At 42.6% G+C, this 19211-nt stretch overlaps 1 protein-coding gene across 1 annotated transcript in view; it reads right to left on the bottom strand.

Annotated features, from left to right (window-relative positions):
* LOC139551220 (protein disulfide-isomerase tmx3a-like) overlaps positions 1-18931 on the bottom strand; it is a 45800-nt gene extending 26869 nt beyond the window's left edge. Inside the window, exons 1-6 of the mRNA XM_071362696.1 lie at positions 18781-18931; positions 18517-18580; positions 18176-18218; positions 17773-17896; positions 7701-7746; positions 7499-7579 (exon numbers count right to left, since the gene is read on the bottom strand). Of these exons, the coding sequence (XP_071218797.1) occupies positions 7499-7579; positions 7701-7746; positions 17773-17896; positions 18176-18218; positions 18517-18580; positions 18781-18811 (389 nt within the window). The 5' untranslated portion in view covers positions 18812-18931. The remainder of the gene's footprint in view (positions 1-7498; positions 7580-7700; positions 7747-17772; positions 17897-18175; positions 18219-18516; positions 18581-18780) is intronic.
* Positions 18932-19211: the final 280 nt, after the last annotated feature.

Raw genomic sequence — 19211 nt, 5'->3', positions numbered from 1 at the left:
AGAGCTAACTTTCTGCTGATTCATAATCTCAATCAGTCTAGACACTGGTTTAAATAATCTTCCTGCCCTTGACCTAATACGACCCCGACTACCTTCAACTGCATAAGGGGTAACAGTGTTGTGTACTGTTGCAATAGTGGGTCTGTCAACACAGTCAGTGCGTAACTGATCAGGTAAGGAATGGTCCACGTTTGGTAGGTCAGTACGGATATCGTAAGCAGACTGGTCAATTAGCTCACTCACTACACTGTTACGGTCTCGGTCAGATTCTTGAAGACTCTCTGATCGAGGCAGACCTTCCAGCTGCAGTATATCATCCACAGAATCCAAAGGTGGAATATCCTGAGCATTCAAGGATCGCACATCACCCTCCAGGCTTGTGTCACCTGTTCCTTCAGAAGGCAACTCCGACACCCACACTCTTGTTCTGTACTCAGCACCATCATCCACTGCAGTGTCCATGGCAGCTGAGACCACAAGGCTGTCATTCATGTCCTCAGACTCTGTTAATCCAGACATGTCTGTTCCCTCATCAACGGCAGCATGGGGAAGAGGAAGAAAGTTGACTGGCATTATCAGGTTGCGATGTACCGTCTTCTCCTGTCCAGTGGAGCTGTTCTGAATCTTAAAAGTGTGACTGTCAGCATTCAATCCAGTGACAAGGTAGACAGTATCCTCCCAACAGTCAGCGAACTTCCGCTTTCCCCGCTCCCCCTTGTTAGCCAGCAACACTCGATCCCCAATCTCCACTGGTGCTCCTCTGACTCTTCTGTCATAAAGGTCAGCATGCCTCTTCAACTGCTTTGCTGCAGATGCCTGTGCTGTATTCATGGCTTCTTTCAGATCTCTCCTCAAAGACTGAACAAACTGGTCATAGTCGACAACTTCTGGGTTCTCTATGACAGAGCCAAAGACTATGTCAACAGGCAGTCTTGGTGTCCTCCCAAACATTAGCAGGAAAGGGGCAAAGCCTGTGGTCTCGTGGATTGTACGCAAACGTGAGGGACTTCAGCGCCTGAGGCCATCTGTTCTTTGCTCTCGTCGGCAGGGCCCGGATCATGTTTCCCAACGTCCTATTCATCCTTTCGCAGAACCCGTTCCCCATCGGATGGTACGGCGTGGTGTGAGACTTCTGAACACCTGCAACACTCAGTTTGGCTATTAAAGCGCTCTCAAAGTTGGCTCCCTGGTCGGAGTGTATACAGAAATAATTGTTCCACAACTGATGAGCTACTGACTTAGCAGACTGGTTCGGACACAAGAAGGCATGAGCCAATTTGGTAAAGTGGTCAGTAACAACGAGCACATCCAGGGACTTGTTTGAAGAATCTTCTGCAGACCAAAAGTCTATGCACACTAGTTCAAGAGGCTCAGTTGTTATTATGCTCTCCAGAGGAGCTCTTGCTTCCGGATCAGGAGTCTTGCTCACGACGCATCTCCTGCAGCACTTCACATAAGCTTTTACCTCCCTGGCCATGCCAGAAGAACCTCTGTCTTGTCAGGTAGACTGTTCTCTGTTGGCCCTGGTGGCCAGCTTCATCATGGACACCCTTCAACACCATTGCTTTCATGGAGGCTGGAACCACATACAGATACATTTTCCTCTTTGTAACCACATTCTTTGAAACACGATACAGTACACCCATCTTCATGGTCAACTTGTCCCAACTTCTGAGAAGACACAAAACCTCAACACTCTCATGGGCACGCTCTCTCCGGGATGGTTTTCTCCCCCTCTCCACAAAGAAGATCACTCTGCTGATCACGTTGTCATCACACTGCTTACTCATCAGTAGGTCGTGTGGCAGAACATCGACATCGGTCTGCTCTGATGGCATAATAGCCTGTGGAAGCTGTGGAAACAGCAGTGCATGTGAGCCCACTTCACCCACCCAGCACCTGTGTGAATGAAGAACAGCTGCAACTTCATGTCTTGATAAAGCACCAGATGGGGAGTCAACAGTAGCCTGACAGCTAATGACCACTTCGTTGGAGTCAGAGGTTTTGTCAAAGGGGTGGCTGGACCAGCAAAACACATCTTGGACTCTGTCTGTGCACACAGCGTTAGCTTCAGCTAGTAAGGTCTCGTACGGGACCCTTGTCAGGCGATGGAGTGCACTGGGTCGTACGAAGGGCTGTCTGCTCAAAGCATCTGCAACAACATTTATTTTTCCAGGGATGTACTTGATGTCAAACTCATACGGAGCCAGCTTGGCGACCCATCTCTGTTCACAAGCATCAAGCTTTGCTTTGGTCAGAATGTATGTCAAGGGATTATTATCCGTCCATACCGTGAACTGCTGTCCCCGTAGCCAGTGGTGGAACTTGTCACAGATCGCCCATTTCACAAAGAACTTGAGCCTGTGCGCAGGATACCTCGACTGCGCATAACTAAGGGACTTGCTCGCAAAGGCTATAGGTCTCGCTGTAGCTCCCTGTTCCTGCACCTGGGACAGCACAGCACCTAAGTCGTTGCTGGACGCATCCACCGAGAGTAGAAAGGGTTTGTCCAAGTTGGGGTGGGCCAACAAAACCTGGTCCAGTAAGGCTTGCTTTAGCTGGAATAAGGCCTGTCTGCATTCTGTTGTCCAGTTGGCAGCTGTCAACTTCCTGACAGGTGAGCGTCGCTTATTTTTTCAGCGTGGAGCCTTGTGTCCAGTAGTCAATCTAAAGAGAGGCTTCAATGAACTGTTGATAATACACCACCATCCCAAGGAATGACCTCAACTTCTTCTGAGATGGAATGTCAGTGCCATCTTCCATCAGATCAGCTTCTGTTACTCCTGTAATGGCCCTCACCTTCTCAGGGTCTGTAGCTACACCATCCGCACTAATGATATGCCCCAGAAACTTCACAGACCTCTGCAGAAAGTTACACTTTTTTGGCGCCAACTTCAGGTTGTGAGCCTTGAGACGCTCAAAAACCATTTTCAGGCGCTGTATAGCCAGATCTTCAGTGGGCGCATAGACCAAGACATCGTCAAGGTAACATAGTAGGCTAAGAAAGTTCTGATCCCCAAAGATGTTTAGCATCATCCTCATAAAGGTTGCAGGACTATTACATAACCCCTGTGGCATACGATTGTATTCGTACAATCCAAATGGTAATGTAAAAGCTGTGAATCTCCAGTCATCCTCATGCACTTCCACATTGTAGTAGCCAGAGGTAAGTTCCATTGTCGAGAAAAAGGCATTTCCACCTAAAGCAGCCCCCCTGGTGAGGGAGTGGGTGGGCGTCTTTGATGGTGCGAGCATTGAGCAAACGAAAATCAGTACGGAGTCTTGGGTCTCCAGACTTCTTCCATACAAGGACAAGGGGAGAGGCGAACGCACTACTAGACTTCCTTATAATTTCACGTTCTTCCATCTCATTCAATGCTTGTTTGAGCTTCTCATAATGATTTGGTGAAAGGCGTCGGTACGGCATCCCAAAGGGTTTCTCATCACTCAGTTGAATGAGGTGAAGATATCCGGAAGCTTTTCCACAATCCAACTTGTGCCTGGAAAAAAATGGACTGGTACTCAGCTATGAGCTGGATGAGTTTCTTCTTACCAGCAGGAGACACTTGACAGGAGTCGACATCAATATCAGTCAAACCTAAGTCACGTAAGACCTCAGGACTGCTTCAACTGTCAGGTCCGTCAGTATCGCGAAGTTGGCTGGAACCGTCATCAGTCAGTGTCAAGTCATCTTGGCAGTCAGTGAGTATATCAGCCGTTCTCTGCACTTGCTGCTGTAAAGCTGCTGATGAATCATCATTCACACACGAACAGTCAAAGTAGTCTAGAGCCATGCAAGGAAAGACATCGGCTAGAGTGGCGTTTCGTCTCAAAGTCACTGTCTTCTGAGAAGGGTTTATCACTCTAACAGGGAGCCACCCATCCCCCAGCAATAGAGCTACTGTCCTCCCTACCAGTATTGACCTTGGTGTTGACCTTGAACTGCTGGGCTCAATGAGAACAGCACTGCCCGCTGATAGATTCTGAGTGTTCCGTAGTCTGCCCCAGACTAAGTGCTCCTGCATAGGCTCTAGAGTCACAGCCCCTTTTAGTCTCACAGTTCCAACTTTGTTAGGTACTTCACTGTCTCTCCATCTCTCCACATTAGCCATCATATCGATTAGCTTGCTCTCCTCACCCTCGTCACAAACAGGAGTATAAACCCTCTTCCAGAGATCTCCATCTGTCTTCAGGTTGCGAATCAAGTGCTTTAGGAGATTGCTGCCCAAGATGAGGTCATCACTCTGGCCTTCAACCACCAGTGTAGGCACGGCAACTCTACATCCGTACACCTCCATCTCCAGCTCACATACTCCCAAAGGCCTCGTCTTCAACCCACCACAACCAACCAAGACTACCTCTGTAGGACTCAATGATGGACTTTTCAACACTCCTTCAACACTCCTGTTAATGTAAGACCCTAGAGCTCAAGGTACAAGCCATGGACCCACTGTCAAGCATAGCTCTCACTTCTACTTCTCCACCTATTAACACCTTGGCATAGAATAAATCATCATATGGGGAAAGTCTCTGTGTGTTCTGCATTATGATACTCTTCTCAGTCTCCATTTCGTCAAACACTTTTATATACAGACTCCAAATCAACAGCTCTCACCGATGGGGACTCTACAAAAGGCCCAACACTCTCCCCTTCTACATGCAGGCCTACTAGTTTTCCGGGAGCTGAGCAGTGGTTACTGTAGGGACTCCACCAGCTGTGCTCAGAGCTGCGGCCTTGGGGCACTGAGAGCATGCGTGGCCAGCTACATGACAAAGAAAGCAGAGGTGATTGGCCCTGCAGTGAAAGTAAGTATCATGTCCAACTCCCCCGCACACGTTACATGGCCCATTAGACTTTACTTTGCTCCTATTCCCTTTTTGGAACTGACGGTCAGACTGTTGTGGCCTCTGCCTACCCATAACCTCAACTACTTGGTCCATCACAGATACACCCCTCTTACGCATGTAAACCATGACCATATCCTCCCACTCATGCACGGTGCACTTTTCAGAGCCATCCCCCCGAAAGTACACCGGTTCCCTGATATCAGACTTCAATACCAGGTTCAGGCCTGACACATCCAAACCCCTAGAGCTGCATGCATTCCCCATAACATTGTCCCCAACATGTCCAACAATTGCCTTTGACTCCAAACAGGAGGCAATGTTCTCCCCAATGGAATGACCAATCTGCTGTAGTATGTCTGCTATGAAATCCATGGAGACCTCCCCACTCCCTGTATTTGGCAAAACTCTGTCATACACATCCTTGGGCGTTTCCATGGGTAAACTATCATCAAAACTCCCAAAACCCTCCAGTTTAGGCATAGGTGTAGAAGCAACTGGAATTTTGGCTGAACCCCTACCAACAGATGGTGACAGATTAAATGACAGGACACCCCTACCTCTCCCAACATCTTCCATCTTAACAATGGGAAATCAACACACTAATAAAAATGTAAATAGCAAAAAATGATATATTATTTTAACTACACGTCAAAATCTAACCTATATCTAGTACAAAACTTACCCTACTTATATAAGATATACGTTAGAATTGCAAATAAACAAGTAACACAAAAGTTATATCGTTTATCTGTGAAGAGCCACCTCCCGGGTGGCGCAGTGGTCTAGGGCACTGCATTCCAGTGCTAGCTGCGCCACCAGAGTCTCTGGGTTCGCGCCCAGGCTCTGTCGCAGCCGGCCGCAACCGGGAGGTCCGTGGGGCGACGCACAATTGGCATAGCGTCGTCCGGGTTAGGGAGGGTTTGGCCGGTAGGGATATCCTTGTCTCAGTATGTAAAAAAATAATATATATAAAAAAATAATAATAATAATAATAAAAATATATATATATATATGTAATAAAATGTATGCACTCTACTGTAAGTCGCTCTAGATAAGAGCGTCTGCTAAATGACTAAAATGTAAATGTAAGAGTCTGAGCCAGAGAAATCATCAATTTCGTTAATAAAACATTGCAGTAGCGCCCTCTTGTGGCGAAATGCGATATCGCCATAAACTGCACCAGCAACGTCTTATCTGATTCTTCAACGGCAACCACCGCGAAGTTCTGAGATTTGAAATCCAGCGAAAGATGATCCGATCCAGAAGAACGATCATGGCACCACTGTAACAGTACTCTTCTTACGTTGTGTACAATCAATCATCGACACGAACTCCAACTTGTAGCACCAGTCATGGAGACTAATTCTGATAGTATTAGCACATAATTGCACGTCATGCAATGCACGGCTCACCATCCAACTCTGCACTCACGCACGCTGATTTGGTGCTGGTTCACTGGGGCATGTAGTTACCAAAATAATACAATTACAATATAATATCTTTAACAATGTACCTGATAGGAACAGCACAAAATTGCACGTCATGCAATGTACCATCCAACTCTGCACTCACGCACTGTACAAAATATACGAACCCCCTCCCACCAGACACAGTAAGTTGCTAGCTAGTATTAGCTGGAATTCTCTACAACAAAATGCATAACAAATATGCACCAAAAAACGCTCAATCTTATGTGTGGTGTTCTAATAACATTTGCAAACAAATTGATATACATTGTACATTTAAATCATCACTTGGGAGTATAAAAATCACTTTTGACGTACAGTGCTTTGCAACCAACAACTTACGCTGGTTTGGTGCTTGTTCACTGGGACGATTCTAACCGAAACGTCCTCCCTCGTAAGCAAGCTACGCAAACCAGCCAATAAGATGCCATGTTGAGTAGGTGAAGGCAAGACGAAACTAAAACCAAAAACTCATTGGCTTAACAATGAAGTGGCAAGGGGAATCACCAATATAACCCTGTTACACTAATGCGGCAGGCATAAAATACATGCAACCCCTGGTCTAATAGGTTTAACCTGATTGGCTGAACGCGATACATAACATCCGAGATGAGCATTTAGCTACTCTAGCATGGTGGTGGAAAAATTGTGTTTCATAAGGAAAGTATGTATACTTTACCAGTTTTTCCCCCCGCCTTCTCGTCTATAAATAAAGTTAAGAAGGATATTGAAGCCTATGCAGCCTGAATGGAGAATATTTGAGGTACAAACCGGTCCATGAGGGATACCAATGTTTTGCTGGCTGCATACAATGCGTTTGGCCGGTAAGATTAAACATCTCAATATCGCCATCTGACGGCCTTTGGGCTAGTGAAAGTGTAAACAAAGACAATTTCATGGTGAAGCTACATTTGTTATTCTAATATTTATTTCACCCTCAAAATAATAGGGGCAAAATTTGGACATGCTTAGTAAAGCTGGCCCTTTACTGTTCATGCATACTCTGTTAAAGCCCCACTCCTTAATTTGAAAAACAATAAAGCAGCCCGCCACTTGGTTTGCCATAAAGTTGAGGGATGGGGCTGGAGAAATGTTACCAAATATCACAAAGTGGGCCTTTAGAAGTAAAATACCAGCTTTTTACAGGCAATGAGCAACAACTAAACTGCCATCCTCAGTCTTACCCAGATACTCGGTCTGCAAACTCCATTATGCCATCCTTGGTTCTAGGACCTCTGTAGTTGTATTTCAAGTCATCCTTCAACCTATCCAACAGAGAATGGTAAGTATAACAAGAATAACAAGAGCTGGGTTATGTGTTCAGTAGGGCACATCTCAGTTCCATGTACCAACAATGAAAATACAGCTAAAGCGTTCACAACTCACAACTTTATAGCGGGATAGCCTCCAACTCGAAACTCTTTTGCAAAATCTGAAACACAAATGTAAATAAGTAAGTAAATAATATCAATAAATATTTCTGCTGTCAATTCCAGCACTGCTGAAGGAGTGAATGCAATCTTGTTGATACCCTCTATTGTAATATCACATACACTCCCCTCTGTATTAATTTGGACAGTGAAGCTAAAATGTTTTATTTGTCTCTATACTCCAGGATTTTGGATTTGAGATGAAATGTTTTATATGATGCGACAGTACAGAATGTCACCTTTTATTTGAGGGTATTTTCATACATACAGTGCCTTCAGAAAGTATTCATACCCTTTAACTTATTCCACATTTTGTTGTGTTACAGCCTGAATTCAAAATGGATAAAACTGATTTTTTTCTCTCACCCATCTACACACAATACCCAATAATGACAAAGTGAACACATGTTTTTTTAAATTTTTGCAAATTTATTGGAATAAAATAAAGAAATATCTAATTTACATACGTAGTCAATACTTTGTAGAAGCACCTTTGGCAGCGATTACAGATGTAAGTCTCTTAGAGCTTTCCACACCTGGATTGTGCAACATTTGCCCATTTATTCTTTTCAAAATTCTTCAAGCTCTGTCAAACTGGTTGTTGATAATTGCTAGACAACCATTTTCAGGTTTTGCCATAGATTTTAAAGTAAATTTAAGTCACAGCTGTAACTTGATTACTTGGCCATTTTGCCTGTGCTTAGCTCCATTCCGTTTCATTTCTATCCTGGAAAAAAAGTCCTTAACGATTAAAAGCATACCATTAACATGATGCAGCCACCACTATGTTTGAAAATATGGAGAGTGGTACTCAGTAATGTGTTGCATTGGATTTGCCCTAAACAGAACACATTATATTCAGGACAAAAATGTAATCGCTTTGCCACATTTTTTGCAGTATTACTTTAGGGCTTTTATTCTGTACAGGCTTCCTTCTTCTTCTTTGTTAGTATTGTGGAGTAACTACAATGTTGTTGATCCGTCCTCAGTTTTCTCCTATCACAGACAATAAACTCTGTAACTGTTTTAAAGTCACTATTGGCCTCATGATGAAATCCCTGAGCGGTTTCCTTCCTCTCCGGCAAATGAGTTAGGAAGGACGTCTGTATCTTTGTAGTGATTGGGTGTATTGCTACACCATCCAAAGTGTAATTAATAACTTCACCATGCTCAAAGGGATATTCAATGTATGCTTTTTTTTTTTTTTTTTTACAATCAACCAATAGATGCCAATCTTTGCGAGGCATTGGAAAACCTCCTTGGTATTTGTGGTTGAATCTGTGTTTGAAATTCACTGCTCGACTAAGGGACTTTACAGATGTAAGTATGGGGTACAGAGATGAGGTATTAGAAAATCATGTTAAACACTATTATTGCACACAGAGTTAGTCCATGCAACTTATTATGTGACTTGTTAAGCAAAGTTTTACTCCTGAACGTATTTAAGCGTGTCATAACAAAGGGGTTGAATACTTATTGACTCAAGATATTTCAGATTTTCATTTTTTATTGATTTGTAAAATGGCAAAAACATTTACAGTGGGGAGAACAAGTATTTGATACACTGCCGATTTTGCAGGTTTTCCTACTTACAAAGCATGTAGAGGTCTGTACTTTTTTTTATCATAGGTACACTTCAACTGTGAGAGATGGAATCTAAAACAAAAATCCAGAAAATCACATTGTATGATTTTTAAGTAATTAATTTGCATTTTATTGCATGACATAAGTATTTGATCACCTACCAACCAGTAAGAATTCCGGCTCTCACAGAACTGTTAGTTTTTCTTTAAGAAGCCCTCCTGTTCTCCACTCATTACCTGTATTAACTGCACCTGTTTGAACTCGTTACCTGTATAAAAGACACCTGTCCACACACTCAATCAAACAGACTCCAACCTCTCCACAATGGCCAATACCAGAGAGCTGTGTAAGGACATCAGGGTTAAATTGTAGACCTGCACAAGGCTGGGATGGGCTACAGGACAATAGGCAAGCAGCTTGGTGAGAAGGCAACAACTGTTGGCGCAATTATTAGAAAATGGAAGAAGTTCAAGATGACGGTCAATCACCCTCGGTCTGGGGCTCCATGCAAGAACTCACCTCGTGGGGCATCAATGATCATGAGGAAGGTGAGCGATCAGCCCAGAACTACACGACAGGTCCTGGTCAATGACCTGAAGAGAGCTGGGACCAGAGTCTCAAAGAAAACCATTAGTAACACACTACGGCGTCATGGATTAAAATCCTGCAGCAAACGCAAGGTCCCCCTGCTCAAGCCAGCGCATGTCCAGGCCCGTCTGAAAATTGCCAATGACCATCTGGATGATCCAGAGGAGGAATGGGAGAAGGTCATGTGGTCTGATGAGACAAAAATAGAGCTTTTTGGTCTAAACTCCACTCGCCGTGTTTGGAGGAAGAAGAAGGATGAGTACAACCCCAAAAACACCATCCCAACCGTGAAGCATGGAGGTGGAAACATCATTCTTTGGGGATGCTTTCCTGCAAAGGGGACAGGACGACTGCACCGTATTGAGGGGAGGATGGATGGGGCCATGTATCGCGAGATCTTGGCCAACAACTTCCTTCCCTCAGTAAGAGCATTGAAGATGGGTCGTGGCTGGGTCTTCCAGCATGTCAACAACCCGAAACACACAGCCAGGGCAACTAAGGAGTGGCTCCGTAAGAAGCATCTCAAGGTCCTGGAGTGGCCTAGCCAGTCTCCAGACCTGAACCGAATAGAAAATCTTTGGAGGGAGCTGAAAGTCCATATTGCCCAGCGACAGCCCCGAAACCTGAAGGATCTGGAGAAGGTCTGTATGGAGGAGTGGGCCAAAATCCCTGCTGTAGGTTGTGAAAACCTGGTCAAGAACTACAGGAAACGTATGATCTCTGTAATTGCAAACAAAGGTTTCTGTAGCAAATATTAAGTTCTGCTTTTCTGATGTATCAAATACTTATGTCATGCAATAAAATGAAAATTAATTACTTAAAAATCATACAATGTGATTTTCTGGATTTTTGTTTAAGATTCCGTCTCTCACAGTTGAAGGTTACCTATGATAAAAATTACAGACCTCTACATGTTTTGTAAGTAGGAAAACCTGCAAAATTGGCAGTGTATCAAATACCTGTTCTCCCCACTGTACATTATGGTGTATTGTGTGTAGGCCAGTGACTGAAAAAAAATCTAAATTGAATTCATTTTAAATTCAGGCTCTAACACAAGAAAATGTGGAAAACATGTGAATACTTTCTGAAGGAACTATATCTGTTTTACTGTTTAGAAATTAAAAGACTTGAATTATCTAGTCCCCCCCCATTTGAATGTGTTATAAGTATTTGGACAAATTCACTTATTTTATTTATTTATTTCACCTTTATTTAACCAGGTAGGCTAGTTGAGAACAAGTTCTCATTTACAACTGCGACCTGGCCAAGATAAAGCAAAGCAGTGTGACACAAACAACAACACAGAGTTACACATGGAATAAACAAACATACAGTCAATAACACAATAGAAAAAGTCTATATACAGTATGTGCAAATGAGGTAAGGCAATAAATAGGCCATAGTGGCAAAATAATTACAATATAGCAATTAAACACTGGAGTGATAGATATGCAGAAGACGAATGTGCAAGTAGAGATTCTGGGGTGCAAAGGAGCAAAAAATAATAAATAACAGTATGGAGATGAGGTAGTTAGATGGGCTGTTTACAGCTGGGCTATGTGCAGTGATCTGTGAGCTGCTCTGACTGCTGGTGCATAAAGTAAGTGAGTGAGATATGAGTCTCCAGCTTCAGGGATTTTGCAATTTGTTCCAGTCATTGGCAGCAGAGAACTGGAAGGAAAGGCGGCCAAATTGGAATTGGCTTTTGGGGTGACCAGTGAAATATACCTGCTGGAGCGTGTGCCACAGGTGGGTGCTGCTATGGGGACCAGTGAGCTGAGATAAGGTGGAGCTTTACCTAGCAAAGACTTATAGATGACCTAGAGCCAGTGGGTTTGGCGACAAATATGAAGCAAGGGCCAGCCAACGAGAGTATACAGGTTGCAGTGGTGGGTAGTATATGGGGCTTTGGTGGCAAAATGGATGGCACTGTGATAGACTGCATTCAATTTGCTGAGTAGTGTGTTGGAGGCTATTTTGTAATTTACTTAGCCGAAGTCAAGGATCGGCAGGATCGGCAGTTTTACGAGGGTATGTTTGGCAGCATGAGTGAAGGATGCTTTGCTGCGAAATGGGAAGCTGATTCTAGATTTAATTTTGGATTGGAGATGCTTAATGTGAGTCTGGAAGGAGAGTTTACAGTCCAACCAGACACCTAGGTAATTGTAATTGTCCACATATTCTAAGTCAGAACTGTCCAGAGTAGTGATGCTGGACGGGTGGGCAGGTGCGGGCAGCAATCGGTTGAAGAGCACCTTGAGCGTGGCTGAGGTGCACCCATGACCAGCTCGGAAACCAGATTGCATAACAATTTTGGCTGATAATTTTAGGAAGAGAGGGTCCAGATTGTCTAGCCCGGCTGATTTGTAGGGGTCCAGATTTTGCAGCTCTTTCAGAACATCAGCTATCTGGATTTGGGTGAAGGAGAAATGGGGGATGCTTGGGCAAGATGCTGTGGGGGGTGCAGGACTGTTGACCGGGGTAGGGGTAGCCAGGTGGAAAGCATGGCCAGCCGTAGAAAAATGCTTATTGAAATGCTCAATTATCGTGGATTTATCGGTGGTGACAGTGTTTCCTAGCCTCAGTGTAGTGGGCAGCTGGGAGGAGGTGCTCTTATTCTCCATGGACTTTACAGTGTCCCAGAACTTTTTGGAGTTTGTGCTACAGGATGCAAATTTCTGTTAGGAAAGCAAAGGCTAGCTTTTTCTAACTGCATGTGTATATTGGTTCCTAACTTCCCTGAAAAGTTGCATATCGCGGGGGCTATTCGATGCTAATGCAGTACGCCACAGGATGTTTTTGTGCTGGTCAAGGGCAGTCAGGTCTGGAACGAACCAAGGGCTATATCTGTTCCTGGTTCTACATTTTTTGAATGGGGCATGCTTATTTAAGATGGTGAGGAAAGCACTTTTAAAGAATAGCCAGGCATCCTCTACTGACGGAATGAGGTCATTATGCTTCCAGGATACCCGGGCCAGGTCGATTAGAAAGGCCTGCTCGCTGAAGTGTTTTAGGGAGCGTTTGACAGTGATGAGGGGTGGTCATTTGACCGCAGACCCATTACGGACGCAGGCAATGAGGCAGTGATTGCTGAGATCCTGGTTGAAGACAGCAGAGGTGTATTTGGAGGGCAAGTTGGTTAGGATGATATCTATGAGGGTGCCCATGTTTACAGGTTTGGGGTTGTACCTGGTAGGTTCATTGATAATTTGTGTGAGATTGAGGGCATAAAGCTTAGATTGTAGGATGGCCGGGGTGTTAAGCATGTCCCAGTTTAGGTCACCTAGTAGCACGAGCTCAGAAGATAGATGGGGGGCAATGAATTTACACATGGTGTCCAGGGCACAGCTGGGGGCAGAAGGTGGTCTATAGCAAGCGGCAACGGTGAGAGACTTGTTTCTGGAATGGTAGATTTTTTTAGTAGAAGCTCAAATTGTTTGGGCACAGACCTGGATAGTAAGACAGAAATCTGCAGGCTATCTCTGCAGTAGATTGCAACTCCGCCCCCTTTGGCAGTTCTATCTTGTCGGAAAATGTTATAGTTAGGGATGGAAATGTATATATTATAGTCTTTTTAAGTATTCAAAAGTTTAGTATTTTGTCCCATATTCCTAGCACGCAATGAATACATAAAGCTTGTGACACTACAAACTTGTTGGATGCATTTGCAGTTTGTTTTGGTTGGGTTTCGGATTATGTTGTGCCCAATAAAAATGTATGGGAAAATCAAATCAAATGCTATTTGTCACATGCACCGAATACAACAGGGGTAGTACACCTTACCGTGAAATGCTTACTTACAAGCCCTTAATCAACAATGCGGTTCAAGAAATAGAGTTAAAAAAATATATACTAAATAAACTAAAGTCATTTTTTAACATAAAAAGTAACAATAACGAGGCTATCGGTACCGAGTCAATGTGCGGGGGTACAGGTTAGTCGAGGTAATTTGTACATGTACAGTACCAGTCAAAAGTTTGGACACACGTACTCATTCAAGGGTTTTTCTTTATTTTTACTATTTTCTACATTGTAGAATAATATATAAAGACATCAAAACTATGAGAAAACACATATGGAATCATGTAGTAACCAAAAAAGCATTGAACAAATCAAAACATATTTATATTTGAGATTCTTCAAAGTAGCCAACCTTTGCCTTGATGACAGCCTTACACACTCTTGGCATTCTCTCAAGCAGCTTCATGAGGTAGTCACCTGGAATGCATTTCAATTAACTGGTGTGCCGTCATAAAAGTTAATTTGTGGAATTTCTTTCCTTCTTAATGCGTTTGAACCAATCAGTTGTGTTGTGACAAGGTAGGGGTGGTCTACAGAAGATAGCCCTATTTGGTAAAAGACCAAGTCCATATTATGGCAAGAACAGCTCAAATAAGCAAAGAGAAACGACAGTCCATCATTACTTTAAGACATGAAGGTCAGTCAATCCAGAACATTTCAATAACTTTGAAAGTTTTGTTAAGTGCAGTCGCAAAAACCATCAAGCGCTATGATGAAACTGGCTCTCATGAGGACCGCCAGAGGAAAGGAAGACCCAGAGTTACCTCTGCTGCAGAGGACAACTTCATTAGAGTTACCAGCCTCAGAAATTGCAGCCCAAATATATGCTTCATAGAGTTCAAGTAACAGACACATCTCGTCATCAACTGTTAAGAGACTGCGTGAATCAGGCCTTCATGGCAAAGAAACTACTACGAAAGGACAACAATAATAAGAAGAGAGTGCTTGGGCCAAGAAACACGAGCAATGGACATTAGACCGGGGGAAATCTGTCCTTTGGTCTGATGATTCCAAATTTGAGATTTTTGGATCCAACCGCCATGTCTTTGTGAGACGCAGAATATGTGAACAGGTGATCTCTGCATGTGTGGTTCCCACCGTGAAGCATGGAGAAGGAGGTGTGATGGTGTGGGGGTGCTTTGCAGGTGACACTGTATGTGATTTATTTAGAATTCAAGGCACACTTAACAAGCATGGCTACCACAACATTCTGCAGCGATACGCGATCCCATCTGCTTTGCGCTTAGTGGAATTATCATTCATTTTTCAACAAGACAATGACCCAAAACACACCTCCATGCTGTGTAAGAGCTATTTGGCCATGAAGGAGAGTGATGGTGCTGCATCAGATGACCTGGCCTCCACAATCACCTGTCCTCAACCCAATTGAGATGGTTTGGGATGAGTTGGACCGCAGAGTGAAGAAAACGCAGTCAACAAGTGCTCAGCATAAGTGGGAACTCCTTCAAGACTGTTGGAAAAGCATTCCTCATGAAGCTGATTGAGAGAATGCCAAGAGTATATATTGAAGAATATAAAATATATTTTGATTTGTTTAACACTTTAGTAAAAATAAATAAAAACCCTGTTCACGACTGTCTTGGTGTGTTTGGACCATGATAGTTTGTTGGTGATGTGGAAACTATCGACCCGCTCCACTACAGCCCCGTCGTTGTTAATGGGGACCTGTTCAGCCCTCCTTTTCCTGTAGTCTACGATCAGGTCCTTTTGTCTTGCTCACATTGAGGGAGAGGTTGTTGTCCTGGCACCACACTGCCAGGTCTGAACTCCTTCCTATAGGCAGTCTCATCGTTGTCTGTGATCAGGCCTACCACTGTTATGTCGTCAGAGAAAATAAAGATGGTGTTAGACTCGTGCTTGGCCACGCAGTTGTGTGTGAACAGGGAGTACAGGAGGGGACTAAGCACGCACCCCTGAGGGGCCCCAGTGTTGAAGATCAGCATGGCAGATGTGATGTTGCCTACTCTTAGCCCCTGGGGCGGCCCGACAGGAAGTAAAGGATCCAGTTGCAGAGGGAGATGTTTCGTAAAATAATTTATTGTGTCAATTTGTGTGGTAAATAATGCAATTGACTTCAAATGGCTAAATTCTCAGAACAGGGGGGGGAAGAAAATCTCCAGATTCACAGGAAATACATTACATTGGATGAATAAGCAATATTCCTTCTTCCTATGTAATATATTCCCTCTGAATCTGACGTAGCTCCATACTACTGATACTGTATGCTGGTTGTTGGGGTGGGATTGGCATGGGGCTTGGGGGGTCTGTGGGTGGCTTTTGATTATTTTATTGGATTCCTCATGTCTTACTCAATGGTAGGAAGAAGTGTGGTCCAAATAGGATGTTGGGTACTATATTTATTTAATATTATGTGAATCCTAAAAATGTAAAGGGCCAATTTGGGTTCAGTCAATTACATTTCTATAAAATGTTGCATTTTATAGAAAATACAGAAACGATTTCATAACAATATAGAAACTACAGAAACGATTTCATAACAATCTTAGATGGTGGGTGTCATGGCTTGCTGAAATGACATGGAAAGACTTCAAATAAATATTGAAAGGAGTGTATGTAAATATGAATGACCTATTCATCTTCATGAAGCCATTGTTGTAGTAAAGCTATGGCTTTATATGACTAAATATCTCAAACGTTTTGATATAGTTCAGTACATGTACAGGTAAGATAAATCTAATGTAATGGCTGACAGGTTTAGGCCAACATGGTGGACAGAGAGATCATTCTTCAAGATGTAATCCTGCTACTTAAAAAAATCTTCACAATGAGAGAGAGAGAGAGAGAGAGAATAGCTAACCAGTTAACCTACTCCACTCCCTCATACAGGAGCAGATAATAGGGGATTTGAAGGTTTAATAAAGCCGAACAGCACTAAAAATGCTCACTACACTGTTAGCCCATCTGGTTTGGATGGCTTACCATCTGTTGCACAAAACACACTTACATACACACAAATACGCACACAGTTGGAAGGGCTTTTAAAGCTTCACTAAGCCTATTAGTGCGAACAGACTGACCTAGTCCTGGCCCTGTGGGCCTAAATATGACGGGGCACTGTGACTGGTTGCCTTATTGCACAATTTGGTAAACCCTTAATCTATGATGAACATAAGAAGAAAACTATTTCAGAGACCATTTATATAATGGTGTATTGTATGGATCAAGTGGTGATAAGTGACTACGATATAGGATAGTGGTTATTAAGAGAATATTCGGTCAATAGCAGTTGACAAGTCTGTATTTCAGCATAGTTTCAGTAGGCTACGCCTTCAGAATAACTACAAAATACATGCAAAATGTATTATACAGATTATTATGGTATTACAAGATTTTTTTAAATAAGCAGATATTCTGTCACTTTTGTATATTGACCAACCAGCAGATGTCAGTGCTGCCTGAGAGTGATTTAAAACCTTCCTTGGTTTGGTTTTGTTTTGGGATGCATTTTGCTCCAGTAACTTTTCAGCAACTAAGAAACTATTTGGATCAATTCACACTTTCTATCCCAGTCCTTATGATCTAAACAGTAAAAGCAGGAGTACTTGTTGTAGTATGAGGAACTACAGTACCCATAATGCCCTGTATAAGATATCCAATTTTATCTTAAAAAATATGTTCCTGAGCTATGTCAATGGTGTCCTGTCTCCTTACCAATACATGGTGTCAGAGTGGGATTCGAACAGAGAGACCGTACCAAAATATCTGTATTTTCTTAAAGCAGGCTCTGAGAAGGCACTAATCGAAGAAAATGAAATACTAATGGCTGATTAGGTGTTTGATATTCCTCTCTTTTTCAACACAGTTTTCCTGTTTAACCTCTTCCTCTTTTCCAGTATCTTTCTCATCAGTACAATACTTATTCCACCAGGCAGTCAGTTTTGTATTCTGTTAGTCACCTTATATTGCTGTAATAGTGTTTATTTTTTTAAACTGTTATGTACTGTTGTTCTGCCATATGTCTTGTCTTTTTGTTCTGTCTTAACTTAATGTGCAAATCAGATAATTCGACTCACTGGGGTGGGCTGTGGCGTCGACCTTGCCCACGTTGACTGGAGAACCCATACTTTTCAGCTCAGCCCCGATTTCATACCACACTGGGTCCAGCTGCTTGCAATAGGTACACCAGGGAGCGTAGAACTGACACCAAACAAGTGGAGCACAATCACCATAATTTAAAATGCATTTATATTTCTGCTCTCAAATAAAACCTTTTTCAACAAAAAAAACATGACACACACAACATACATGATAAAACAACGCATCAAAGCTATGTGTGCGCGCGTATTTCAATTGCAATGTCATGCGTGCGTATTTTAATGTCACCTCTTGCATTCTCTTGAAGTTGCCCTAAAGTATACAATGCTTTTCACACATTTTTAGGGGTTTTCTTGTATATAAAATTGCATCCATACTTACTTGTATCAGCCATATCTCATCAGACATTCTTGTGTCTTTAAACCTGCAAATTAGTAAGAGAAATCAACAACCATTGGTAAATCTATACAATGAAAATGCATTTTATGATAAACTTTTCACAATCCTTTCTAGGTACTGGTATGTAGCCTTTACACTTTTAAGGACCATGGACAGAATATGACCTGAGTGCCTTGTCAAGTGGTGTGGGCAATCTACTTTCATATTTCGTTATTTGGTGGATTTTTTTTTATATGGAATTCACAGACCAAAACGTATAGTCTGCCATTTCCGCATTATTATCAAAGCAATAACTAGCTTTCTAATTCATAGAAATAACTTACGTGTCATCGAGCTCTTCAACGAAGGCTGAAACCGTAGCTATACTCAACAAAAACGTCAAAGAAACTAGAGGCATACAGAAGTAAATATTACAATAAGGACACAACTGACACAAACCAACTGGAACCAATTAAAACAGGCTATTATTGCTCGTTAAGAACATTAAACAATTAACTGGACCATCATGAGAAATTCGAGTAACCTACAAAATACACGGTCGCCTAATCAACATCGCAAGTTTGTATTGAGATTAATTAGTAGCCTACCTGTACACAAGACGAACTTTTTATTTTCCATAATTTTCACGCAATGATTTATCCAAGAAATAATCAATCAGCGATTTCACTAGTGAAGCACTGATCCGGTTCGCTTTCTCCGCTGCCGTTTGTCTGCCGCGCTTAGATTGTTGAGCAACAAGGCCACAAGTCCTGGAACAGTCTGTCAAAGTAAAAGCCCCCTTTAAAATGGAATGTTCTTGGTGGTCAACCTGGTCTCATAGCATTTCGTATTGTTCTGTACATAAATCCGACGTGCATCATTTTACTACGATATTAATGGTATTCATTTGTGGATGTCTATCACCCATATCGTATGATCTGTTACAATTTAATTCATATTATATGTTACGAATTTGCATAACGTAGAATATGTTATGAAATTTGTAAATGTACTATATGATATGTTACAAATTCTAGCT

This window comes from Salvelinus alpinus, chromosome 23, assembly GCF_045679555.1.
Source record: "Salvelinus alpinus chromosome 23, SLU_Salpinus.1, whole genome shotgun sequence".
NCBI classification, from domain to species: domain Eukaryota; kingdom Metazoa; phylum Chordata; class Actinopteri; order Salmoniformes; family Salmonidae; genus Salvelinus; species Salvelinus alpinus.
The sequence above is the reverse complement of the archived record's forward strand: the minus strand, read 5'-3'. Positions and strand labels throughout refer to the sequence as shown.